Raw genomic sequence first — 23,239 nt, forward strand, 5'->3', positions numbered from 1 at the left:
TTTCACAAAAGGGGCAGTTGAAACATACAAGTCTACATAGTGAAAAGAAACTAGAAATTTACATTTCACCAACACTGCAAATTGTTGTTGTTTTTTTTTAAATGTGAAACTCAGTAGCCCACATTTTTTTCCTGTTGACTTTTGCCTGTTTTGCCCTGTTTCTACATTTCAGTGGATTAATGCCTGCTTAAACTAAGCATTTTGAACACTCATCAATACGGAGTCGTAATTACTGTGATTTTTTTCAGGGTACTCCAATGAAGCAGGAGTCATCTGGTTCAGGGAAACGCCATGATGTCCGTTCCATCATAGCTAGCTCACCACGTTCCTATCACAGCATGGCCTCTCACCTGGAGATGCGGCCTGAAAGGGGCCGCTATGAGGAGGCTCCCAAAGGCCGACCCAGTGCTGTGGTTAGTACGGCCAGCTCTATGGCCCGCTCCTCTCCCCTCACACTGGGGCCAGAGCAGGGAAGTAAGTCCCACCATAGTCCTGTAGGCTATGAGGACAAGGGCTCCCTTAGGGCCCCATACCCTGGGCCCTCTCATCGGGGGTCACCTCTCTCCAGGGAGGCAAGCCAACGCCAGCATGAGGGTAGGTATATCTTAAACAGGCAGGGATGTAATGTTTTTCTGAGATGACCAGTTCTTATTCATTCTTAATGGGAGGTTATGTTTCCCTGCTTATGCTGTGTTCCTCATTACATTGTCCAGTGTTTCAAACTGCACTTTGTATCCTTATTTCCTCAGTTTCCACTGTCTTTATCCCAGGTTCTAGTAAGAATCCCTCTCAGGAGCGTAAAGCCACACCTACCCCCAGGGAAATGAGTGCCACCAAGTCACCCCTCCCAGGTGTGGCAGAGCAGCAGGCCTCTCTAGCATCTTATGAGCGGCTTTTGCAGGGTCTTGGGGCTGCAGATGTGTATCGTGGACAGATCCCTCTAGCCTTCGATCCTGCAGCCTTACCCCGTGGCATCCCTATTGACCCAGGTACAACCACAGTCTTTGACAAAATTACTGTTTTTCTTTAGTCTTAAATGTGTGCCTGTAATCATGTTGGCTCTATATGTATGACAAATAATTCCTACTTTTCATACACAGCGGCCTACTACTTGCCTCGCCACCTTGCCCCTAACCCGGCCTATCCTCACCCTTACCCTTACCTGATCCGGGGCTTTCCCGACACAGCAGCCCTGGAAAACCGCCAGACACTGCTTAATGACTACATCACCTCCCAGCAAATGCACCAATGGCCTGCAGCTGCTGCCATGGCTGCCCAGCGTTCAGACCTCCTCAGGGGCCTGTCTCCTCGAGACCAGCCCCTCCCTCTACCCTACTCTGCACCCCCACGCGGTGAGGCTCATGCCAGCCACAACATTCACCACATGCACATTTTCAACGACATTATGAAGCATATCCTTCATGTTGGCTGTCCTGTGTGGACCAGCGATTAGGTCTCTGGTCCTTACCTTCCTTTTCACTCTCCTCTCCAGGGATCATCGATCTGTCTCAGGTGCCACACTTACCTGTCCTGGTCCCTTCCTCTGCAGGGGCAGCTAGCTCCCCAATGGACCGCATCACCTACATCCCTGGGGGCACCACCGCCTTCCCTGGCCGGCCTTATACCACCTCCCCCATCTCACCTGGTAAGATGCAGCCCATACCAGTTAATTCACCACTGAGACACAACTTTGTGCTTTGGGTTGTTTCTTATTTGGTGTTTTTCCTCAGTCGGGTCCTCCCACATAAACAAGATGCAAGGCACACCATCATCTGCAGAGCGGGAAAGAGAACGAGATCGAGAGAGGGAAAGAGATCGGGAGAGAGACAGAGAGAGAGAGAGGGAAAGAGATCGGGAGAGAGACCGTGAAAGGGAGAGAGATCGGGACAGAGACCGGGACAGAGAGAAGGGCAGTTCACACGGAAATGTGGAGCATGCCCCCATCTGGAGACCAGGTGCAGCACAAATATTCTTTTACGTCTAGTCTAAAACATTCAAATACAGAGGAAAAAAATGGCTATGTGTGGAGGAAAGATGTAATGTGTTATTTATTTTGAAAATAAGTGTTTTGATGCATCGCTGCTTCAGGTACAGAACATAGCTCTGGGGGCAGCAGCAGCAGCAGTGTGAGGCCTTCCTCCCACTCATACAGCCACCAGCACTCCCCAGTGTCTCCCCGCACCCAGGACAATGTGCAGCAGAGGCCAAGTGTCCTGCACAACACAGGGGGCAAGAGTCTTTCCATCAGTGAACACTCCAGCTCTTCTGTGCTAAGGTAAGCTGAAGGTTAACAAAAGACAACATTTTGGTATGCCTTTTATCAAAAGCATACGGTGGAGAGGATGAATTGAATACCTAAGTGACTGAACCTAAGTAGAAACTGAGTGTCAACCATTTGCACCAGACGCTTTTCTTTTTTTTTTGGCACACCTGCACCACAGATTATTCCTTGGACTGTATTTATGACACTATACATATATCACTGCTGTATATTACTGCTGTCACATTATATTCGAATATCGAATTTAATTTCGAATTTGCATAAAAACACGAGATTCGAACGTAAATGGGGAAATTCGAATTAAATAAATAAATAAATACATTGATTGTACTTTAAAATTATTAATTAATCAATGTCAAAAATGCCGAAAGTAGGCTACGGCAAGAATTCCAGTTCTAATTACCCATAAGTCCATTACCCATAAGTCCATGGAGCGGAAACGTAGGCCTAGGCTGCAGCCAGAAACGAGAAAATGGAGGAATTTGGTGCTGCCGACAACGAGCCCGATGATCAGCATACCAGAAAGATCGTCACTCCAGAGTATCTTAGGAGTGCGATTTGGAAACATTTTGGTTTTTGGACTGTAAATGGAAAGACTGAAAACAAGGACAAGGTAATATGCAAACTATGTGAGCGTGAACTAGCATACCATAGTTCCACGACCAACCTACATGCAGTTCCATCATCCGGCCGAATACAAAGAACTGCTAAACAATCGAGGCTGACAACGTTTTTCTCACCTTCGGCTGCTCTGTCCTCTACACGAAAAGAGGCGATCACTTCACAACTCACCAAATTCATATGTAAAGACATGCGGCCAATAAGCATCGTGGAAGGTGGAGGCTTTAAAGATTTTCTCCGTGACATTGAGCCACGTTACACTATCCCGAGCAGAACCACAATAACTAAAAACATTGTGAAACTCTACGATACTACTCGTGAAAATGTACGCCAGATACTAAGCGATAAGGAAATTGCACTCACTACAGATGGGTGGACGTCTATAGCCACAGACTCTTATGTTACAGTTACAGCACACATAATGTCGGAGGCATGGGAACTGAACGATTTTGTCCTACAAACGAAAGACTTGAGAAGTAGCCACACTGCAGAAAATGTCGCGGAGTGCATTTCTGGCACACTGAGGGATTTTCACATTCCCTGTGAATCGGTGATCGCTCTCACAACAGACAATGCACATAACTATGTAAATGCTGTGGAGAGGTACCTTGATACCGTTAACATACCTTGCATGGCACATACAATCAATCTAGCTGTACGTAAAGGGCTAGACGTCAGAGCCATAGACACGACACTTAGCAGGCTAAAGAAAGCAGCCGCACATTTCGGCAGGTCACCTACCGACAGCTACCTATTGGAGGATAAACAGCGTTTGCTGGGCTTGAAAACTGATAAATTAATTAACGATTGCATCACGCGATGGAATAGTACATATGAAATGATCTGCAGGGCATCGGAACAACAGGCAGCTGTTGCAGCTGTAATATTTGAGAAAAAATGGTCAAATCTCGAACTAACCACAACTGAATGGTCCATGGTCGAACAGATGCGTGAAATACTTAGACCGTTCAAGATTGCGACTGAGGCTTTGTCAACTAACAAATATCCCACAGCTTCTGCTGTATTGCCTTTACAGCATGTACTACTGTGTCAAATTGGCTCACCCATTCCTAATGCAATGCCCAGCTTGAGGGAAATGACCGCAAAGATCGACACAGATTTGAGGAAGCGTTATGACAAAAATAACGAAGCAACATTCATGTTATTGAATAAAGCAGCATACCTGGATCCCCGCTTTCATAGTTTAATGCATTTATCAGAGGAACAGAAGGACCAAGTGCATGCAAACATTAAAGAAGAAATGGCCGTGAGATTTGAAAGTGGGACAGATGAGCATTCGTTAAGCTCAGACACTCACGCACGAAAAACGGCCCTGACAGCAATGGGCGATCTGTTTGGAGAAACATACAAGGGAAGGGGCGAGACGAGAGACGACCAAGAAAATGTACTGCGCCAAGAGATGTGGTCCTACCGAAGAGAGACAACGATGCCAGCAGACTGCAATCCTCTTCTATGGTGGAAGACGCTGGGTAGCGCAAAATATCCCCACCTGGCGCAGCTTGCAAGAAAGTAGCTGAGTGTTCCCAGGACATCAGTGCGTTCTGAGCGAGTCTTTTCCACAGCTGGGAATATTGTTAACAAAAAGCGCTCCGCTCTTGACACTGAACACGTTAACCAGTTGATATTCCTGGCGAATAATTTGTAGCCTCCCAGTCCAGTTAGGCCTATGTGTAGGCTATGTATAATCGTATTTACAAAGGCCACATAACCCACTATTTTTTATTTTATTATTACTATTATTATTTATTTTAGTTATTTAGTTTGGTGGGCTTGCCTAGGCTACTTATAGGCCACGTTCTGTTAGTAGCCTACGTTACATTGCCATGGCAGCGCTGAATGCAGCCCAATTGCCGTGAGGATTATTGACATTATTATTACTTTTTTGAGAAGCATACTCTGTGATAATTGTTTTTGAAAATATGGCAACATTTGACTTCATAATTTGCATTAAACTTCACTAATTATTTCGACCGAAATATGTTGTCTGTCTGCTTGTCCCCTCTTGTGGATACAAATGGTAAAACGCATGATCAAAATAATTACTGGTCAATAAATTACGGGTTATTTTTAGTCTTGCCATTTTAAAGACCATTTTTTACGTGGAAATTCGAATCCAAATTCGAATATGGGTACAATTCTGCCACGAATATCGAATATGTTTTTTTCTTAAAGTGACAGCCGTACTGTATATTACTTCATTAGATAACTGGTGGTGCCACAACCAAAACCCCCTCCCATGTAATCAGCATAGTCAATTATTTATTGCACTTTTAGGCATATTTTTTGTTGTTGTATTTTATTATGTTATTATTGTATCTTGTATTTGTGTATTGTCTTATATGGCACTGTAGGATCAGACCCAGGAGAAATGCAGTTTCATGCCACTGTATACTTGTATATGGATGGGATGACAATACAGCTGAATTGAACTTGAATGTCATTTTCATTGTTTGTCTTATGTTTGACCTACAAGGTCCATACCCTCAAGCTCAACCCGCTACCCAGGATACCCAAGCCACCTCCAGAGGTCTGGTGTGCCTTCTGAGGGCTACCCACCAGGCATGGATTCTGTTGGAGCCAAAGAGAGAGATGGAGGCAAAAGCAGGGGGAGTCTACCCAAGCATCTTCAGGACCAGCATGGTTCCTCCAGTAAATCTGACCACAAGCTGCCAAGCCCAAGCCAAGGGGGATTATACCCCGGCTCCTATTCCCCGGCCTCAGGCCGACCCCCACACCTGCTGCCCCCCCAGCTGGATAACCCTCCTGGCCGTGGAGAAGGTGGTACACCTAGTAGGGAAAAGACTCAAAACAAACCGATGTCCGTTCAGGAACAAGAGCTCCGAGCACTCGGTAAGACCACCATGACTGCGGCCAACTTCATAAACGCGATTATCATGCGTCAAATTTCTTGTGAAACGGGGCTGCAGGAGACGGGCTCACTTGTTGCCAGCGGCGTCACTGATGGTAAGATGCTCTGGAACCCAGGGTCCCCTCATCACCCAGACCCTCCCTCGTCCGTCTGTGGCCTATTGCACGCTGTGGTGGTTGGCATTACCAAATCAGTCCAATTCATTTACATTTTTTTTATTTTTCAGTGCTATACTATTTTGCTTATTTTCTTTTTTTATGAAGCAAGCTTTTTTTCTTGAAAGACTTAAAGTCCACCAAGGGTGCCCTCAACAAAATACAATTTATCCTGCCTACCTAGATTGTTGAAACCATAGATCTAACATTACAATGGCAAATAACTCGGCACATTCTCATTTTCTTTTTAATAATAAAGAGAAAAATCCTAGGTGCCCTTTAAGGAGTCATTCTTATGTTGGTGGGACATTTAGGCAGAACCTCATTTGCTGCTTATTTTTACTTTTTTTGTCATTAAAGATGTTACATGAACTTAACATGTGGCACCCCTCCCCCTCTCTCAGTCTGGGCTGTTTGCTTGTAAGAGATTAAACAGGACACTTAAAAAGGTACTGTGTATTGCCATAGACTTATGCAAATCTATGAGCCGTAATGAGAGAATTTTATGTCCTATGTCAGTGAAACTAGTAATAGAAGTCTTCACTCTGGACTTGCATCTGCCAGTATTGTTAATCTTCACATGCATTAGCTTTACTCAGCTGTTGCGTGGTTATTCACAGGCAACCCCTGCCATCTAATGAACCTATTTGGGAATGTTTCTAGTGCATTTTATTGGATAAACACCATATGTAACCCAGATGACTAGTAATATTGCTTTAGAGAACCAATGTGAGATTCCCCCTCAGTAGACATCATTGTCAGTCACAAGAATGCAACATTTGACGAAAGCCTCACCACCACCAGACAGTGCCGGTGACCCACCGGATGAGGGTTGGGGGGGCGGGGGGGAGGAAGGGACTCTCAGCCATCCAGGGGGAGGGGGGTGCTGCAGCTTCTGGTCCCCGAATCTCTGCATGTCCCTATTTTGCCTCACTGTAATTTATGCTGATTGTCTTTCCACACTCCAACATGCCCAACACATTTCTCTCAATCAAAAAGAGAGTTTTCCCGTCGTTAGGAATGTGATCTTGTTTTGTTGTTTTGCTTGTAAAGCAGTGTGCCACATCTGTATTTATTACATGCCTGTAAGGCAAGTTACTGCATGCCGAGCTGAAACAAGCGCTGCGGGATGACACGCTGTTCATATAGCTGCCTACCTTTATGCCTACATGTTGCATGCTTCTTAAAGCTGACAAGAGCCATGCAGCTTGTTGGAGCCGACAAAAGGCTGCTAGATATACTTGATAAAAACCACATCGCCCTGCGATTGGCATGTAATCCTACAGCAGTAGTCGGAGAGAGATGCTTTGAAAACTGCGATTGAAATGGACCCAGTCTATTCTTTACCAAAGTTAGTAGCTCAAACCCGAAAGCGCAAAGACATTCCTCCTCCACAGAACTCCTTCTCAGGAGTCTTAAGGTTTATAAATGGTGCCTACCAGCATTGAAGTTAAATGCTCTTGTACTACAATATTCATCTGAGGTGTGTGTGTGTGTGGAAGAAATTGCTTATACACATCATGCATGTGAAGAGAGAATAGTGAAATTGGTTCTCAGGGAGTACCCCAGATTGTGCTGGTGGAATACCCTCAGATAAAGGTCCAACAATCTTAGCATATAGCTGAGGTTGACTGGGTCCATTTTGAGTACTTTTTTAATGAAGCATTCATTCAGTCTTTTTTCTTGCACAGACAACTAACTAGTCTCTGAAACGTTGCTTTTGTGAATTGTTGCTCAAGCTCTTCAATATGCAAAGACTGCTTTTAATACATCAGTCAGAAAGTAGCTTTGGGTGCCTGTCAGTTTCTCTCATTTTGGGCCGTTGATGCAAAAGTAGTCAATGCTCTATCCATTTGTGGTAAAAGCGAGGCTTGTTTTTCAGTTTGCTAGTTTTGGTATTGCAGCTTATCCAAAGAGCAGAGCACACACTAAATAAGTCACTACAGATCTGAAGTAGCTTGTCAAACCCAACACTGTCTTAAGTTGCATTCTTTTGGATGAAAACTTACCATTTAAGCTTTTATGTGCAGATGCCACATAAAAGTTATGTTGTAAACACAATGTTGAAAATTCAACACATACTATGAATTCTCATTGGTATGAAATTAAATTTTACTGCTTATCATCAGTACAATGTAGAATTTCTTGACTTGTGCCATCTCTTAGATCTAAAACTTGCTTCCTTTTGTCTTGCCCTTTGTGTGTGCCTGATTTTGGGTTTGATTGGGCGTGTCTGTTGTGTCTGTGACTGTGTGTGCATGTGTGCACTCTGGGTGTGTCTTGAACTCACAGCTCAACAGAAGATGGTTCCCATGGAGCAGCATGGTCTGTACCGACCTCCGTCTGAAGAGAGGCTGTCCCCTGGCCAGCAGCCCCCATCCCCCTGCCTTAAAGGCAGCCAGAGGGTGGTCACCCTGGCCCAGCACATCAGTGTAAGTATTTACTTAAAAGTTGTTCTTAAAAGTTGTTGTACTTAGAGCAGCATCAGGGAAAATGTATCAAAACTGTATAGATTTACAAGATAAGTCTTACACTTGCCCTTGCTCTTGACACTGTGGCCCCACCATGAGTGTCAGTATATGGTAAAACTTTGTATGCTGTCAACCTGTTTTTGCACCAGTTTCAGTTCCCAATATATTTATTCTACTTGGCAATTAAAGCATCTTTGATCTGAATATGCAGTCGAGAATTAAGTTCAACTTTATTGTCATGTGTAGAATACAATGAAATTCTTGTGCTCTGGCTCTCTCTGCCATGAATTAGATGAAGGCTGTCAGGTTGCTTTAGGTGAGTATATCTTTATGGGTAATAGGAGGTGATTACCAAGGACTACACCAGACAAAGCCAGCAGCAGCAGCAGCAAAACTACCACAGCTCCCCTGTCCTGGACCTCACTCAGCCACCAAGCGCCCCCCAGCCCCCACCCAACTCCCAGGATCCTGCCCAAGGGTCCCGCTACACTCCAGATGGCCCCGGAGGGGAACGCAACAGAGACAGGTAAGAACCTAGTCCTCCTCTTGTCAAATTATATCAATGAAGGAACAGGAATAATTGCTAAATTTGTTGTTTGGGTGCTGTGGCGTTGACCCTTGCCCTTTCTATTCATGACGTTGATGTAATTTTGGAAATCAAGGAATTAAAGGTTGCTTTGTTTTGTGTCATCTTTATAAGTCCAGAGAATTGTATCAACTCTGCCCAATATTGTAAATGTTACCAGACCTGGGAGAGCATGACTGAATCAGATCCACAGCTTTAATAGCAAAGGCCTTTATGTGCGTTTTTGTGCATTCCCGTCAGGTCTCCTCCTCAGCCCAAAGCATCGCCCATCAGCATGTCAAATGATGGTATTGAACCAGTGTCTCCTGCTGGAGCCATGTCTGAGCCAGAGGCCCAAGGAGCGGCCTCCTATCCCAACGAGCAGGGAGAGCAAGGGTAAGAACTCAAAGTGTCCAAAGAGCTATATTCATGAATAGTATTGGCAAGTATTCTTTATGGTTTGTTTTATACCACTTATTGACCCATTTTACTTTTGGAACCTTCCCCAGCTGGTACATGAGTGCAAGAATTTTTTTGGGCAGTCAATGTGAAGCATTTTTAATTTGCAGTACTGTTATGTGATCAGCCAACTATCCGACACTGTCTGAATAGTCCCGAGATAGTAAACGCCACTTCACTGATATTCAAGTTAGATTAGAACACTTATCAGGTACCATCCATTATCCAAGCCGCTTATCCCAATCGGAGTTGCGGGGATGCCAGAGCCTATCCCAGCAGTCATTGGGCGGCAGGCGGGGAGACATCCTGGACAAGCCGCCAGGCCATCACAGGGCACTAGCAGTGTTCTTTTTCCTGGTTCATATCATTGAACGTTTCTCAGTAATTGATGCATAAATGATTAGTATCTTGTACGTAGGAGATAGATTAGTAGTTTTTTTTTGTTCACATCCTGACCTGACCCTTGCCCCTCTCCTTATCTACAGCATGGGCTCCCGCTCCCCTCCAAATGCCTCCCAGCCACCAGCCTTCTTCAGCAAGCTGACTGAGAGCACTTCAGCCATTGTCAAGTCAAAGAAACAGGAGATCATCAAGAAGATGACTGTAGTAGGCAGTGAGGGAGACTTCAGTAAGTCTGATCTCAGTACTGCCATGATGCCACCTCTTATAAAATATCTTGTGTGATTTGGAAAAGAAAATGGGCTCTTAAGAAGAACTCTTGTTCACACTTTCAGATGCCGGTCAGCCAGGAACAGAGATCTTCAATATGCCAGCATCTACCACTGCAGGTAAGATGGAGTTACCCTTTAAATTAGCAATTGCCAACACAAATGAGGGGATTGCCTTTTATGACACACTTTTTGGGCTTTTTTCCCCCTGGTTCATTTGTTTAAAATACAAATTCTGGTAAATATTGTAGTGAATATGTATGAAGTTGATTCAACTTAGCCATACTCCACCTGGTGTTTGGACACCAGTATGGCAGCCTCTTTGTACAGAAAGTTACGAGCGTCCAATAGAACGAACTAGGCTTTGGGCTACTGTACACAGCACATGCGTAAGCTGAACAAAGGAGGGAGCTCCACTTCCTGGTTGTTATTTCAAGAGAGTTCATCCTCACCTCCCCCCTTCCCTCTACTAGCCTCTGGAGACTCCTAACCTACATGTCTATTGATAGACTGAGCGCTGTGTCAGCACAAACCCACTGACCCCTCCCTCACTGAAGATGTGCTGATGGTTTTATTCATCTTTTATCCTCTCCCAGCTCTGATAGGATTCTCTATCAATGTCATGTCTTCTGTTTTTGCTTTCTTCACTCCATCCTTTCTGGTCTCTTTTTCCACTATTTTCTCTGTCTTTTTTGTCGTTCTGTTGACTGTCGGTATATCCTCTGATTTTCTCATATGCTGGGGACCCACTCTTCTCGGCAACCCTGTCCTGTCTCTTACCTCTTTCAGTTCTCACTCTTGTTTGCTTTCTTACTCCGTTCTGATTCAAAAGGTTTCTTTCCATGTGACTACTTCTAACTTTCCTTCATGCCCTCCTCTCCTCTTCCCTAGGACCTGTGAGCATCCGCAGCCACCCAGCTCCAGAGGCCTCTGGTAATTCAATAGGCTTGGAAGCCATCATAAGAAAGGCTCTGATGGGTAAATATGATGACCAAGCTGAGGAGCGGTCACCCACCAATGCTATTAACACCATGGCTGCCAGTTTGCCCGCTGCTATGCCTGTAGGTGATGGACGGACTGAGGACTCTTACTCACAACAAGGTTTGGCAGCCCACAAGACTCTTTTCTCCCTTTGTTGCTTTGTAACTAACTTTTTACTGTGGAGTGACAGCAGACTGTCAAATACAATTGAATTTTTAGTTCTAAATTAATGGGTCCTGGGGACAGGAGGGATGACAGTTCTTGAAATTTGAATAGAGCTTCATGTCTTGCCTTGTCCTACTGTGTGTCTCAATCACAACTCTTTTCTTTCTGTTTGCAGGTGGTGGCAAGTCCTTAAAAGGCAATGGTCGCTCTAATGGACGGAAGGCCAAGTCCCCAGGTCCAGGCCACTCAGTGGGGGAGAGACCCTCCTCTGTGTCTTCGGTCCACTCAGAGGGCGACTGCAACAGACGAACCCCCCTCACCAACCGTGTATGGGAGGACAGACCCTCTTCCACAGGTAGAACACTGCAGCTTAACCTGGCAGGTTGACTATAAACACTATTTCATGTACAGAAACATCCTAAGGAAGACTAGTTGCAGGAGGATGGGGTTAACATCCAGTTTATCACGTGACCAACTCTGGTTACTCGTGCTTTTTTGCAGGTCCCACCCCTTTCCCATGTAACCCATTGACAATGCGTTTCCCGAGTGGCATGGTGTCTGCCTCATCCCCTTCCTCCGGGCAGCCAGGGGCTCAGGGGCCAGTCCAGGGCCAGAGCCAAGGTTCGGGACCAGGCCAGGGCCGGTCCTGGGAAGAGGAGCCCAAGCCTCTGCTCTGCTCTCAGTATGAAACCCTGTCTGACAGTGAGTGACAGAAATGCTACCATAGAACAGCACCCGCCAACTGTTGACCACCTCTGTGCTGCTTCAGATAAACATACACACATACAGTGCTTTGCAAAAGTATTCAACCCCCTTGACAGTCATCACTAATTTCTGGATTATAAAAGATACTCACACACTTGTTCCTGAACAGTATTATTTTTGTGATCCGATCAGTATGTTCCCAAAGCCAAAATAAGTTAGGTTTTGTTGACTTTTTTTTAACACTTGAACAACCAAGCCATTTTGGATTTTCAAAGTTTATTCGTTTGTGTGGGGGGGTGGGGGGGAGATACAGACCTGCCGCTCACTGAATGGTCATAAAGTTGCATATATTTGCATTAAAATTAGTTTTAGATCAATTGCACACACACACAAAAAAAAAGTTGATAAGCTCTACCTAAAACGACCATGACTGGTCAAAATGACCGCACGTAATTTGAGCGTGATTGTGCGCGTCATGTCACTATTTAAGACATGTGTTGGTCGCATCATTTCCTTCGCGAAGTTAATTGCTCTGTCCTAGAAGCAAACTAGTGTTCTCCAGTGTAGAGTAATAATCTAAACTTGATTTTTGATTATTTCCAACATGTCTGGGTACAGACACCGTTTCAGACACACCTTGACTACCACCGAGGCGTTGCAGTATTTACAGGCATTGGACAGTGGGGATTTTGAATTGTTTGAAAAATAGTGTTAAAGTTGTTAAAATGTAGGGCGTCCGGGTGGCGTGGCAGTTTATTCCATTGCCTACCAACACGGGGATCACTGATTTGAATCCCCTTGTTACCTCTGGCTTGGACGGGCATCCCTACAGACACAATTGGCTGTGTCTGCGGGTGGGAAGCCGGATGTGGGTATGTGTCCTGGTTGCTGCATTAGCGTGTCCTCTGGTTGGATGAGGTACCTGTTTGGGGGAGAGGGGGAACTGGGAAGAATAGCGTGATCCTCCCACGCGCTACATCCCCCTGGTGAAACTCCTCACTGTCAGGTGAAAAGAAGCAGCTGGCGACTCCACATGTATCGGAGGAGGCATATGGTAGTCTGCAGCCCTCCCCGGATCGGCAGAGGGGCTGGAGCAGTAACCGGGACGGCTCGGAAGAGTAGGGCAATTGGCCAAGTACAATCTGGGAGAAAAATCCAAAATAAATAAATAAATGAAGTTGTTAAAATGTTAATTTTGGTGTCAGTCATTTCTTAACAAACACACTAATATATGTAATGCATTAATATCTCAACTGGGTATTTATCTTGACAGAATATAGAGTTTAAAAACCGTGGGCGGTCATTTTGACTGCCCATGGTCGTTCTAGTAGTTTTTAAGTTCCGGTTGTTGTTTTGGACTGTTTATTTTCAGTTCTTTTTTTACATTTCACATTTTATAGGCCTTGTTACGTTTGTTAGATTAGCAGTATGTGTTTTCCATTTTGTTTTTCAGGTAATATTTTCACTTTTTTAATTTTGCTATTCAGGTTTGACCATGTTTCTCTGAAGTTTAAATTGTTTAAAAATGGTATTATAGTTGTTAAAATGTTAATTTTGGTGTCAGCCGTTTCCTAACAGACATATTAACATATACAATGCATTAATATCTCAATTGGGTATTTATCTTGGCAGAATATAGCCTGAAAACTGGTGGTCATTTTGACTGCCCATGGTCGTTTTAGGTAGGAGTGAAATCCCGGTTGTTCTAGTGTTGAATAAATTAAAAACTAAAATACAGTGCTTGCATAAGTATTCAACCCCCACATATCAATACTTTGTAGAGTACCCTTTTGCTGCAATAACAGCCATGATTCTCTTGGGGTAAGTATGTACAAGCTTTGCACATTATTCTGGAGTAATTTTTGCCCATTCTTCTTGGCAGAATTTGTACAGGTCTTGCAGGTTGGTGGGATGGCACCTTTGGACTGCGATTTTCAGTCTGTGCCACAGATTTTCAACGGGGTCTAGGTCCGGACTTTGACTTGGCCACTCCAAAATGTTCACCTTTTTGTTGCTGAACCATGCCTTTGTTGCTTTAGCCTTGTGCTTAGGATCAGTGTCCTGCTGGATGGTGGATCTTCTCCCAAGCTTCAGTTTTATGACAAACTGCAATAGGTTTTCTTCCAATATTTCCCTGTATTTAGCTCCATCCATTCTTCCCTCAATTTGAACAAGGTTCCCAGTGCCTGCAGATGAAAAGCAACCCCATAGCATTATGCTGCCGCCACCATGCTTCACTGTAGAGAGGGTGTTTTTTAGGGCATGAGCAATCTTAGATTTGTACCGCACATAACGCTTTGAGTTTTGGCCCGAAAGCTCAACTTTCATCTCATCTGACCACAAAACCTTTACCCACATCCTAACTGTCTCTCTCATGCTTGGTAGTAGACTCCCAAGTGTGCTTTTATATGCATAGTTTTGAGCAACGGCTTCTTTCTTGCCACCCTCCCATACAGACCAGATTTATGGAGAGCCCGCGATATGGCTGACTTATGCACATTTACTCCAGTTTCAGCCACTGATCTCTGGAGCTCCTTCAAAGTGATTGCAGGATCATCTGTGGCTTTCCTCACCAGCCCACGTCTTGCTTGGACACTTAGGTTTGAGGAATGGCCTGTCCTACAAAGTGTCTGGGTGGTGTGATACAGCTTTCACTTTCTGAAAATGGATCCAACTGTGTTCCGTGGGACATCCAAACACTTGGATATTGTTTTGTGTCCCTTTTCCGCCTTCTGCATTTTAATCACATCGTCTCTTACTTCAGTATTATGCTGCTTTGTCTTCATTTTCTGATGGAGTTCATGCCCGGCTAATGAACTTTACACAGAGTGCTTTTTATACCCATAAATGAGACCATTACTTTAATATCTTACAGGTGCACGCTATTTATATCCAATTTTGTTTACCTGAGTTTGTTTTAGGGATAATTTGTTATTTGTGTAAACTTGGAGCTTTCAGAGCACAAGGAGTTGAATACTTATGCAAGCACTATAGTTTAGTTTTTAATTATTTTTTTTAAAAAGTCAGTGAAACATAACTTATTTTGGCTTTGGGAACATGCTGTTAGAGCTTATGGGTTCACAAAAATAATATTGTTCAGGAGCAGATGTGTGAGTATCTTTCATAATCCAGAAGTTAGTGATGACTGTCAAAGGGGTGAATAATTGTGCAAGGCACTGTATGTATATACACACACACACACAAACACACAAACTCTTATTCAAGAATACGCATACAGTCCATATGTCCACCTACCCACATCATTCCACTCTACGTTTCTCTTATCGTCAACCGAGGATCGACATCTGGGCCTCCCTCTCCCACATGACTGAGTTGTGCTGGAACACTGCTGCTCAGTGTGTGTGTGTGTGTGTGTGTGTGTGTGTGTGTGTGTGTGTGTGTGTGTGTGTGTGTGTGTGTGTGTGTGTGTGTGTGTGTGTGTGTGTGTGTGTGTGTGTGTGTGTGAGTGAGTGAGTGAGTGAGTGAGTGAGTGAGCTTGTGTGTGTGTGCGCTTGCGTGCGCACGCTTGCCTCTGTGTAGACACTCCAAGGACTACTCTAAAGGACAAATCACTTTTTTTTTTCAAATTGACATTTTTCTTCTTTTTTTCTCTTTTCCTTTTGTTTTTTTTTTTCTCTTCCTCTCACTGGCCTTATTGATATGGACACATTGACCATTACCATTCAAGTGGTTTTGCTCTAGTACTGCACTAGTGCTCCACAGTCTGTAGGAGGGTCTTTGTGCTGATGCTGAGGTTTGTGTCGGTGGGTCTGGTCAGGAGTTTTTGTCAGTCGTCGGACCGATGGGTTGTCTAGCTCTAGCTGTTCCCAGGCTCAGCGGATAGGACCTGACCCTAGAGCTGTACCCCGAAGCAGCTCACTTCCCTCTGGGCCAAACAGAGGACCTCCAAGCATGCCTATCATATCCAGTTGGTCACCAGGGGGTTGGAGCTTCTACCACACTGTACAGTGGACTCCAGGTGCAGGCGGCCTGTGCACTTCTGCCACTACAAGAATATATGGACGGGAAGAGAGACATCTTGTTTTCTTTTTTTTTATTCTTATTTTCATTTAAATCCAGCAGCCCAGTTCTGTGTCTAAAAGTGAGCCGAGATCTATAGTACATTTTTGATGGTGAATTTTTGATGGTGTCAGTTGTCGTCCCTTATCTGCAATGACCTTTTTTTTTCTGGCAGGGGGGAGGGGTCTTATGTGGGGAGGGTCTTGTCATTGGTTTACAGGGTATACATGCTGTTCATTGCTGATGCCATCTTGTATTAGGTAGGATTTTGAAGACTGGCAAAGGCATGTTGTCTCCAGACATCCATGGGGCAAAAGATGTTTTGGGAAATGGATGGTACAGAGACAGGTGACACTTTCTCACTGTTTTATATTAACCATGTCTGTGTTTGTTGAAACTGTTTTTGGATGTTAAGCACTTAGTTGTTAATCTGTTCACAATGGCATTTTTATCAATCTGTGTTTCGGGACAGGTGAAAATGGACTCAAGAAGAACCATAGAAATCCTACTGTGGAGGCATCCTCTTTTAACACCTGTCGATTATTTTGGTCTGGCCACCTATATTCCTTAGTGCTCGTACACATAAGCGACAATCACTTTTAGTGAAAGATGACAAGGCCGCTTTGAGCAGGTGGAGACCAACCCTAAAGCTGCTTAATGGCAAAATCCCCAACATCAATGTTGGAGTTTTCTTGCATAAAGAGGTGACAAATAAGCCATCTTTCTATGACCCTTGGTCCATGGCAGAGTCAGCTTTAGCTAACCTGCTACAATCTTGTCTAGGAGCTGTTGTGACAGTCTGACCTTTTTAATGTCTAGAAAGGAGTTGGGTTTAAACTCAGCTTCTCTGACCTAGGCAGGTTTTGTACAGTTATGAAATATTTCTAGTGTTAAGTGCCATTTATTTTACATATTCAGTACTGAAGTTACCAAGTGACGCACAATTTTACTTTTCCCTCGCCAGGGTTTCTACATGTCCATACAGGGAAATTTGAAAGCAAAGAGCAAATGAAACGTCCTCCTTTTTTTCTTTTTTTTTCTTCTCGTGTGTATTTTTTTTAAAACTTTTTTATTTGTTTTCTTATTCCAAATCTCTTACAGCCTTAGCTCTTAATGGTTCCACATATTTTATCACTGCTGAACAAGACATTGTTGTATCACAGGATGGGGTACATGGCTTTGCTTAATCAATATACAAAAATCGGTATCGGTCTAAAATATCTTCTCCACTATGACGTGTGTTGCTGTCATTACACACTTCTATTTTTATAGAGCAATCTGGTAATTCATATACTGTATTGACATGCACTTCGGTTTTTACCCGTGTTTTAAAGGCCACCTTCCTGCAGTTGAGGTGGTGTTTGAGTGAATGAGTGAGTGAGTGAATTAGAATGTTTATGGCCCTTGACAGTCTGCTGTCTGAGGCTGTACATTGAGGGGTGCACTACAGTAAACTGTCCCATTTAGTGGGTTAGAGAGAGAGATCCCTTTTTTCTAGCGCCAGTTCCCCATGTCACAGTGAAGACTAATTGGTCATAAAGAAATATGACCGCTAAAAACTACCTCCTCTCCCCCCTTCATTGTACCTGTAGTTGGGGCTACAGCCCACCACATCAGGGTGGCAGATTGTTTCCCCCCAGCCATGTTAAAGATGTTATCTGTCAAAGTGAAGGCTGATGGAGAGTCTCTCACTGCACCCGGCGAGGCAAAAATATGTCTTGCCACCTTTTTTTTTGTCAATATCTCCCTCGTACATCACTGAGCTTTTAATGGAAATTACAAAGCAAGAATGTGATCTGGAAGAATGAGAGTAAGCCATATTCAGGTGTTCCCTAAATGACAGATTACAGACAAATTAGTTGTTTTCAAGTATACTGAGATTTGTTTTTAACCATTACTTTTCCTAATTGCCGAGTTCTCACACTGCTGATTTCCAGTCACGTCCTTTCTCCATCACACGTTGTAAACGTTTCATTTGTAATCGAAAAGAATTGATTCAAAACAAGAATAGAAACCATTTTAATTGCTGTTATGTTCCCTGGACTGTCCAAGGGTGAGGGTGGGTGGGATGGGCGGGATAAATGACATAAACAGTAAATGTTCAACCATATTGTGCATAATGATTTTTTTTCTATTATAACCCACTGTATAATAGCAAGGATTGTATATAGAACTGAAGAGATGTAAATATTTATGTGGCTTGCTTCAAGGTTGGTATTTACAGAAAAAAAAATCACTGTTAAATTCTACATGCCCACCAGCAAGCTTTGTGGATAGCAGTGTAAAAATTAAAAGCAAAAAAAGACACTGCCTTAATGTTTAAATAAAAAGCTTATTGCCATTGAAAATGGTGTCAGTGTGTTTTATTCTTAGAATCTGTTCATTGAATGTTTTCCCCCCCTTAAATGATGTTTGAATTGTATTTATTTATTTTTTACCTATGGGATGTCTGGTAAGCACCAAGTAATTGAAGTCCGTTACCACAAGGGGGCAGTGGATCGAAGAATTTATAACGAGGCTGCGGGAATGGCAAGTTCCTACTGTATGTAAATCAGAATCCACTTCGTTGGCCAAGTGTGCCTATGCACACGAGGAATTTGACTGCGGTACACAGCAGCTTCTAGCACTTGCAGACGTCACTCACACACAAAAAGAAAAAAAAACGAAGAAGTAAACAGAAGAACAGGACACTGAGGTAAGTGTGTATGCACAACACGTATGTCACTATTATACACAGTTTTGCTATAGTTGAGTAATCAACAACCTATGCCCATAAATTATACCATATTGCTTACATACTCTATTGCCCATACACTTCCATACCACAACTCAACAACCCATCATGCCCATATAAAATGCTATATACTCCCACTATATTATCTTGTGTACCATAAGTATACACTATATATTCACCTACCATCCACCTCACAACTGCATACTATATTATATACCTATGTTACAACCACAACAATAACAGCAATAAGTTTTAACCAGTATACAGCAGTTGTATGTGTACAAATTCCAATGAAGTTGGGACACTGTGTAAAACGTGAATAAAAACAGAATACAATGATTTGCAAATCCTTTTCGACCTATATTCAATTGAATACACTACAAAGACAAGATATTTAATGTTCAAACTGATAAACTTTATTGTTTTTGCAAATATTTACTCATTTTGAATTTGATGCCTGCAACACGTTCCAAAGAAGCTGGGACAGGGGCAACAAAAGACTGGGAAAGTTGAGGAATGCTCAAAAAACACCCGTTTGGAACATTCCACAGGTGAACAGGTTAATTGGAAACAGGTGAGTGTCATGATTGGGTATAAAAGGAGCACCCCCGAAAGGCTCAGTCGTTCACAAGCAAGGATGGGGCGAGGTTCACCACTTTGTGAACAACTGCATGAGCAAATAGTCCAACAGTTTAAGAACAATGTTTTGTCAACGTACAATTGCAAGGAATTTAGGGATTTCATCATCTACAGTCCATAATATCATCAAAAGATTCAGAGAATCTGGAGAAATCTCTGCACGTAAGCGGCAAGGCCGAAAACCAACATTGAATGCTCGTGACCTTCGACCCCTAAGGCGGTGCTGCATTAAAAACCGACATCATTCTGTAAAAGATATTACCATGTGGGCTCAGGAACACTTGGGGAAAACCATTGTCAGTTAACACAGTTCATCGCTACATCTACAAGTGCAAGTTATAACTCTACCATGCAAAGCAACAGCCATATATCAACAACATCCAGAACGCTGCCGGCTTCTCTGGGCTCGAGCTCATCTGAGATGGACTGACGCAAAGTGGAAAAGTGTGCTGTGGTCTGATGAGTCCACATTTCAAACTGTTTTTGCAAATCATGGACGTCATGTCCTCCGGGCTAAAGAGGAAAAGGACCATCCAGATTGTTATCAGCGCAAAGTCCAAAAGCCAGCGTCTGTGATGGTATGGGGGTGTGTTAGTGCCCATGGCATGGGTAACTTGCAGATCTGTGAAGGCACCATTAATGCTGAAAGGTACGTACAGGTTTTGGAGCAACATATGCTGCCATCCAAGCGACGCCTTTTTCAGGGACGTCCCTGCTTATTTCAGCAAGACAATGCCAAGCCACATTCTGCACGTGTTGCAACAGCGTGGCTTCGTAGTAAAAGAGTGCAGGTACTAGACTGGCCTGCCTGCAGTCCAGACCTGTCTCCCATTGAAAATGTGTGGCGCATTATGAAGCACAAAATACGACAATGAAGACCCCGAACTGTTGAGCAACTGAAGTCGTACATCAAGCAAGAATGGGAAGAATTCCACCTGCAAAGCTTCAACAATTAGTGTCCTCAGTTCCCAAACACTTATTGAGTGTTGTTAAAAGGAAAGGTGATGTAACACAGTGGTGAACATGCCCCTGTCCCAGCTTCTTTGGAACGTGTTGCAGGCATCAAATTCAAAATGAGTGAATATTTGCACAAAAAAAAAATTAAGTTTACCAGTTTGAACATTAAATATCTTGTCTTTGTAGTGTATTCCGTTGAATATAGGTCGAAAAGGATTTGCTAATTATTGTATTCTGTTTTTATTGACGTTTTACACAACGTCCCAACTTCATTGGAATTGGGGTTTGTATTTATAATTGTACATTTGTTGTACAGCTGGTTTAAATAGGTAGTGCACATCGTAGATATGTAGGCACATATATGTATAAATGGTTATATCGCTCAATGTTAAGTATTTGGGGACAAAATGGATCACATTTTTTCCCCACCAGTACATTTGAATGCTGTGCCCATGCTGAATTTTTGTGGGAAAGTTGGAGAACTACAGCAGAAATGACAGTTTGGTTATAAATGTTTTTGAATGTTAGTTGCTCCTTAAACAACCATACAGAACTAATGTTATTGCACACTGACCTGGATACTGTGGCCTGATCGAGGCTACCGTCTGACATATTATGGAGGTCTCTGCTCGTCTGTTGTGCCCTTTTTGGCCACACGACAAAATGCTAGGGGCAAACGTAGCAGTTCGACCTCACCAGTGGAGCATTTCAGCACATGTGGTAAGTAGGCCCTTGAGAATGAATTCCTTCAGTTATCCTCTCTTCCTCTGTGGCATTGTCAATAAGCGGTCAGTAAGGCTTTAAGGTTGCTGTTCATCTCAGCAGTAGTCACTATTAGTCTGTCATTTCCAAAGACAGCAAAGAGCCTTTCAATGAATTGGCCAGAAAGTCTCACTTGTGTTTTTTTGCAGTCTTTGGAAATGGCATAATGAAGGTGAATAGCAACCTAAAAGCCTTACAGTAATTTCATTTTTTTTCTTTGCTCCCCTCCGCACCCCCCCCCTCCCCAATTGTATCTGGCCAATTACCCCACTCTCACCCAGACGCCCCTCACCTAGATGATGCTCTTGATCATTCACTTGAACTGGCAGCAGTTAGTCAGGAATACATGGACCACACAGGCAAGATTAGCCTATATGGCTAAATGTTGCCAAAGAGCGCCAGAAAGTTCTGTGCATATTGGATGAAGACATATTATTGATGTTAGGGATACTTAATCTGCGCTGATCTCAACAAAGGAAAAGCACCATTCATCCTTATGGTGACCTTCATTGAGCCTCGATTTACAACCGGTGTTACACCAAAATCTGTGACCTATCAGAGTAATAATAATACATTTTATTTGTGGGCACCTTTCAGACCACTCAAGGACACCTTATAGAACACAGTTAAAAAAAAGAAGAAGAAAGAATAGGTGACCCTGCCCTCAAAACGCTCAATTTCAGCCACCCCACCAGATACTAATCCTAACTTTAACCACACCAAGCCCACATCTAATATCAACTGTCTCCATCCTGATACCTAAACTTGACTATCTTGAACTTTATGCCTAAACTTAACCTTATCTAAACTGCCTTTTCCTGGCTGATAGGTCACATAATCTGACGGGTCACAGATTTTGGTGTAACACCGGCAGCCAAGAGCTCAGACATGATGTGACCTGTTGGTCCAGGAATCTCATTCATTAGAATGTTCCTAAAATTAACACCAGGCCCCTTAATTTTCTAAAGGATTACATCTATAACATTGGTGCCTTGCTTGGGATTTAGGCTTTTTATGATTAAATTCTGATACCGAAACACAAGAAAGGGAAAAAAAAGACTGCTATTAAATGATTTTTTCCCCCTCAAATATTCATTTTTTTCATAGTTTTGGCTTGGATGTAGTCAAGCAAACAAATCTGCCTTTGATAGATGAGGCCTTGGTAACTGTCAAAGTGTGGTTAAGATCAATTTCAGCCACTGGCAGAAATCTTAACCCCATCCAGTGTGTTATCATGGAAGCGAAGGAGGAGGTGCTGAAGGATATTTTGCATTATCGAGGAAAACCCCAACACAACAACACAAAACCTTTTTACACACCGGCCTCCCTCACCACTGACTGAGCCGATGTTGCTTTGATATGACTGACCTCACCTTTAAAGCCACCAAATGATATTGTGGATATAAAAACTGACTGAAATTACCAATTTCTCATTCCCATGGTCTTGTATAACAACAACACAAATCAGTATTAGCATGTGCAGCTCTGTCCTGAAGCTGGAAAACAGATGGTGAAGACATAAACCTGCTCTGCAACACAATCTATGCTGTGTCTGTGTTGCCCTCTTCTTCACTGCTATCTGCTGTTTACCTCAGGAAATACTTGTGCATATTGTCACATTCCCTTTCACTGCCTTAGTCTCTGTGGAGTGACTACATATTTCACAACTGAAAATTAAATATAATTTTTTTTCTCTCTGTGTATATCGACGGCTGCTGATTGAACTGCCCTTGACCATAATAAAAGCATCTATGAATTTCTCATACAGAGAATTGCTTTGAGAGTGGCTTGGTAAAAAGCCTTTTCCCATTTTCAGATTTTGAATGAAAGGGCAGTGCCTCAACTGCTGTGTTAAATGCACAAGTCTCTCCCACTGTGTGGGAGTGTGTGTGTGTGTGTGAGTGAGTGAGTGAGTGAGAGAGAGAGAGAGAGAGAGAGAGAGAGAGAGAGAAAGACTCTCTGGAGAACTTCCTTTTCCTGTGCAGGAGAAATATATAAGTTTTCCCTTTGTGTTGGCCATCGAACAGAGCTAATGGGTTGACTTAGATGGAGTTGTGACGTGAGCCTGTGTACACCTGTAAAATGTAACAGCCGATGGTTCAACTTTGCCAGAATAGCTCCGAATTGCAGAGAGGGGGGGGGGGGGGAAAGCAAGCAAACTTTGGG

The 23,239-nt window shown here is 43.3% G+C and overlaps 1 protein-coding gene across 1 annotated transcript in view; it reads left to right on the forward strand.

Moving 5' to 3' along the window:
- Nucleotides 1–12,157, forward strand: part of ncor2 (nuclear receptor corepressor 2) — a 155,028-nt gene extending 142,871 nt beyond the window's left edge. The window contains exons 32-46 of the mRNA XM_056294019.1: nt 249–594; nt 771–989; nt 1,101–1,352; nt 1,493–1,645; nt 1,731–1,955; nt 2,089–2,275; nt 5,397–5,773; nt 8,240–8,379; nt 8,760–8,944; nt 9,245–9,379; nt 9,928–10,070; nt 10,177–10,230; nt 11,002–11,211; nt 11,432–11,611; nt 11,758–12,157. Coding sequence (XP_056149994.1) covers nt 249–594; nt 771–989; nt 1,101–1,352; nt 1,493–1,645; nt 1,731–1,955; nt 2,089–2,275; nt 5,397–5,773; nt 8,240–8,379; nt 8,760–8,944; nt 9,245–9,379; nt 9,928–10,070; nt 10,177–10,230; nt 11,002–11,211; nt 11,432–11,611; nt 11,758–11,966 — 3,015 coding nt within the window. The 3' untranslated portion in view covers nt 11,967–12,157. The remainder of the gene's footprint in view (nt 1–248; nt 595–770; nt 990–1,100; nt 1,353–1,492; nt 1,646–1,730; nt 1,956–2,088; nt 2,276–5,396; nt 5,774–8,239; nt 8,380–8,759; nt 8,945–9,244; nt 9,380–9,927; nt 10,071–10,176; nt 10,231–11,001; nt 11,212–11,431; nt 11,612–11,757) is intronic.
- The last annotated feature ends 11,082 nt before the right edge of the window (nt 12,158–23,239 follow it).

Source organism: Lampris incognitus, chromosome 1 (assembly GCF_029633865.1).
Source record: "Lampris incognitus isolate fLamInc1 chromosome 1, fLamInc1.hap2, whole genome shotgun sequence".
Taxonomy (NCBI): domain Eukaryota; kingdom Metazoa; phylum Chordata; class Actinopteri; order Lampriformes; family Lampridae; genus Lampris; species Lampris incognitus.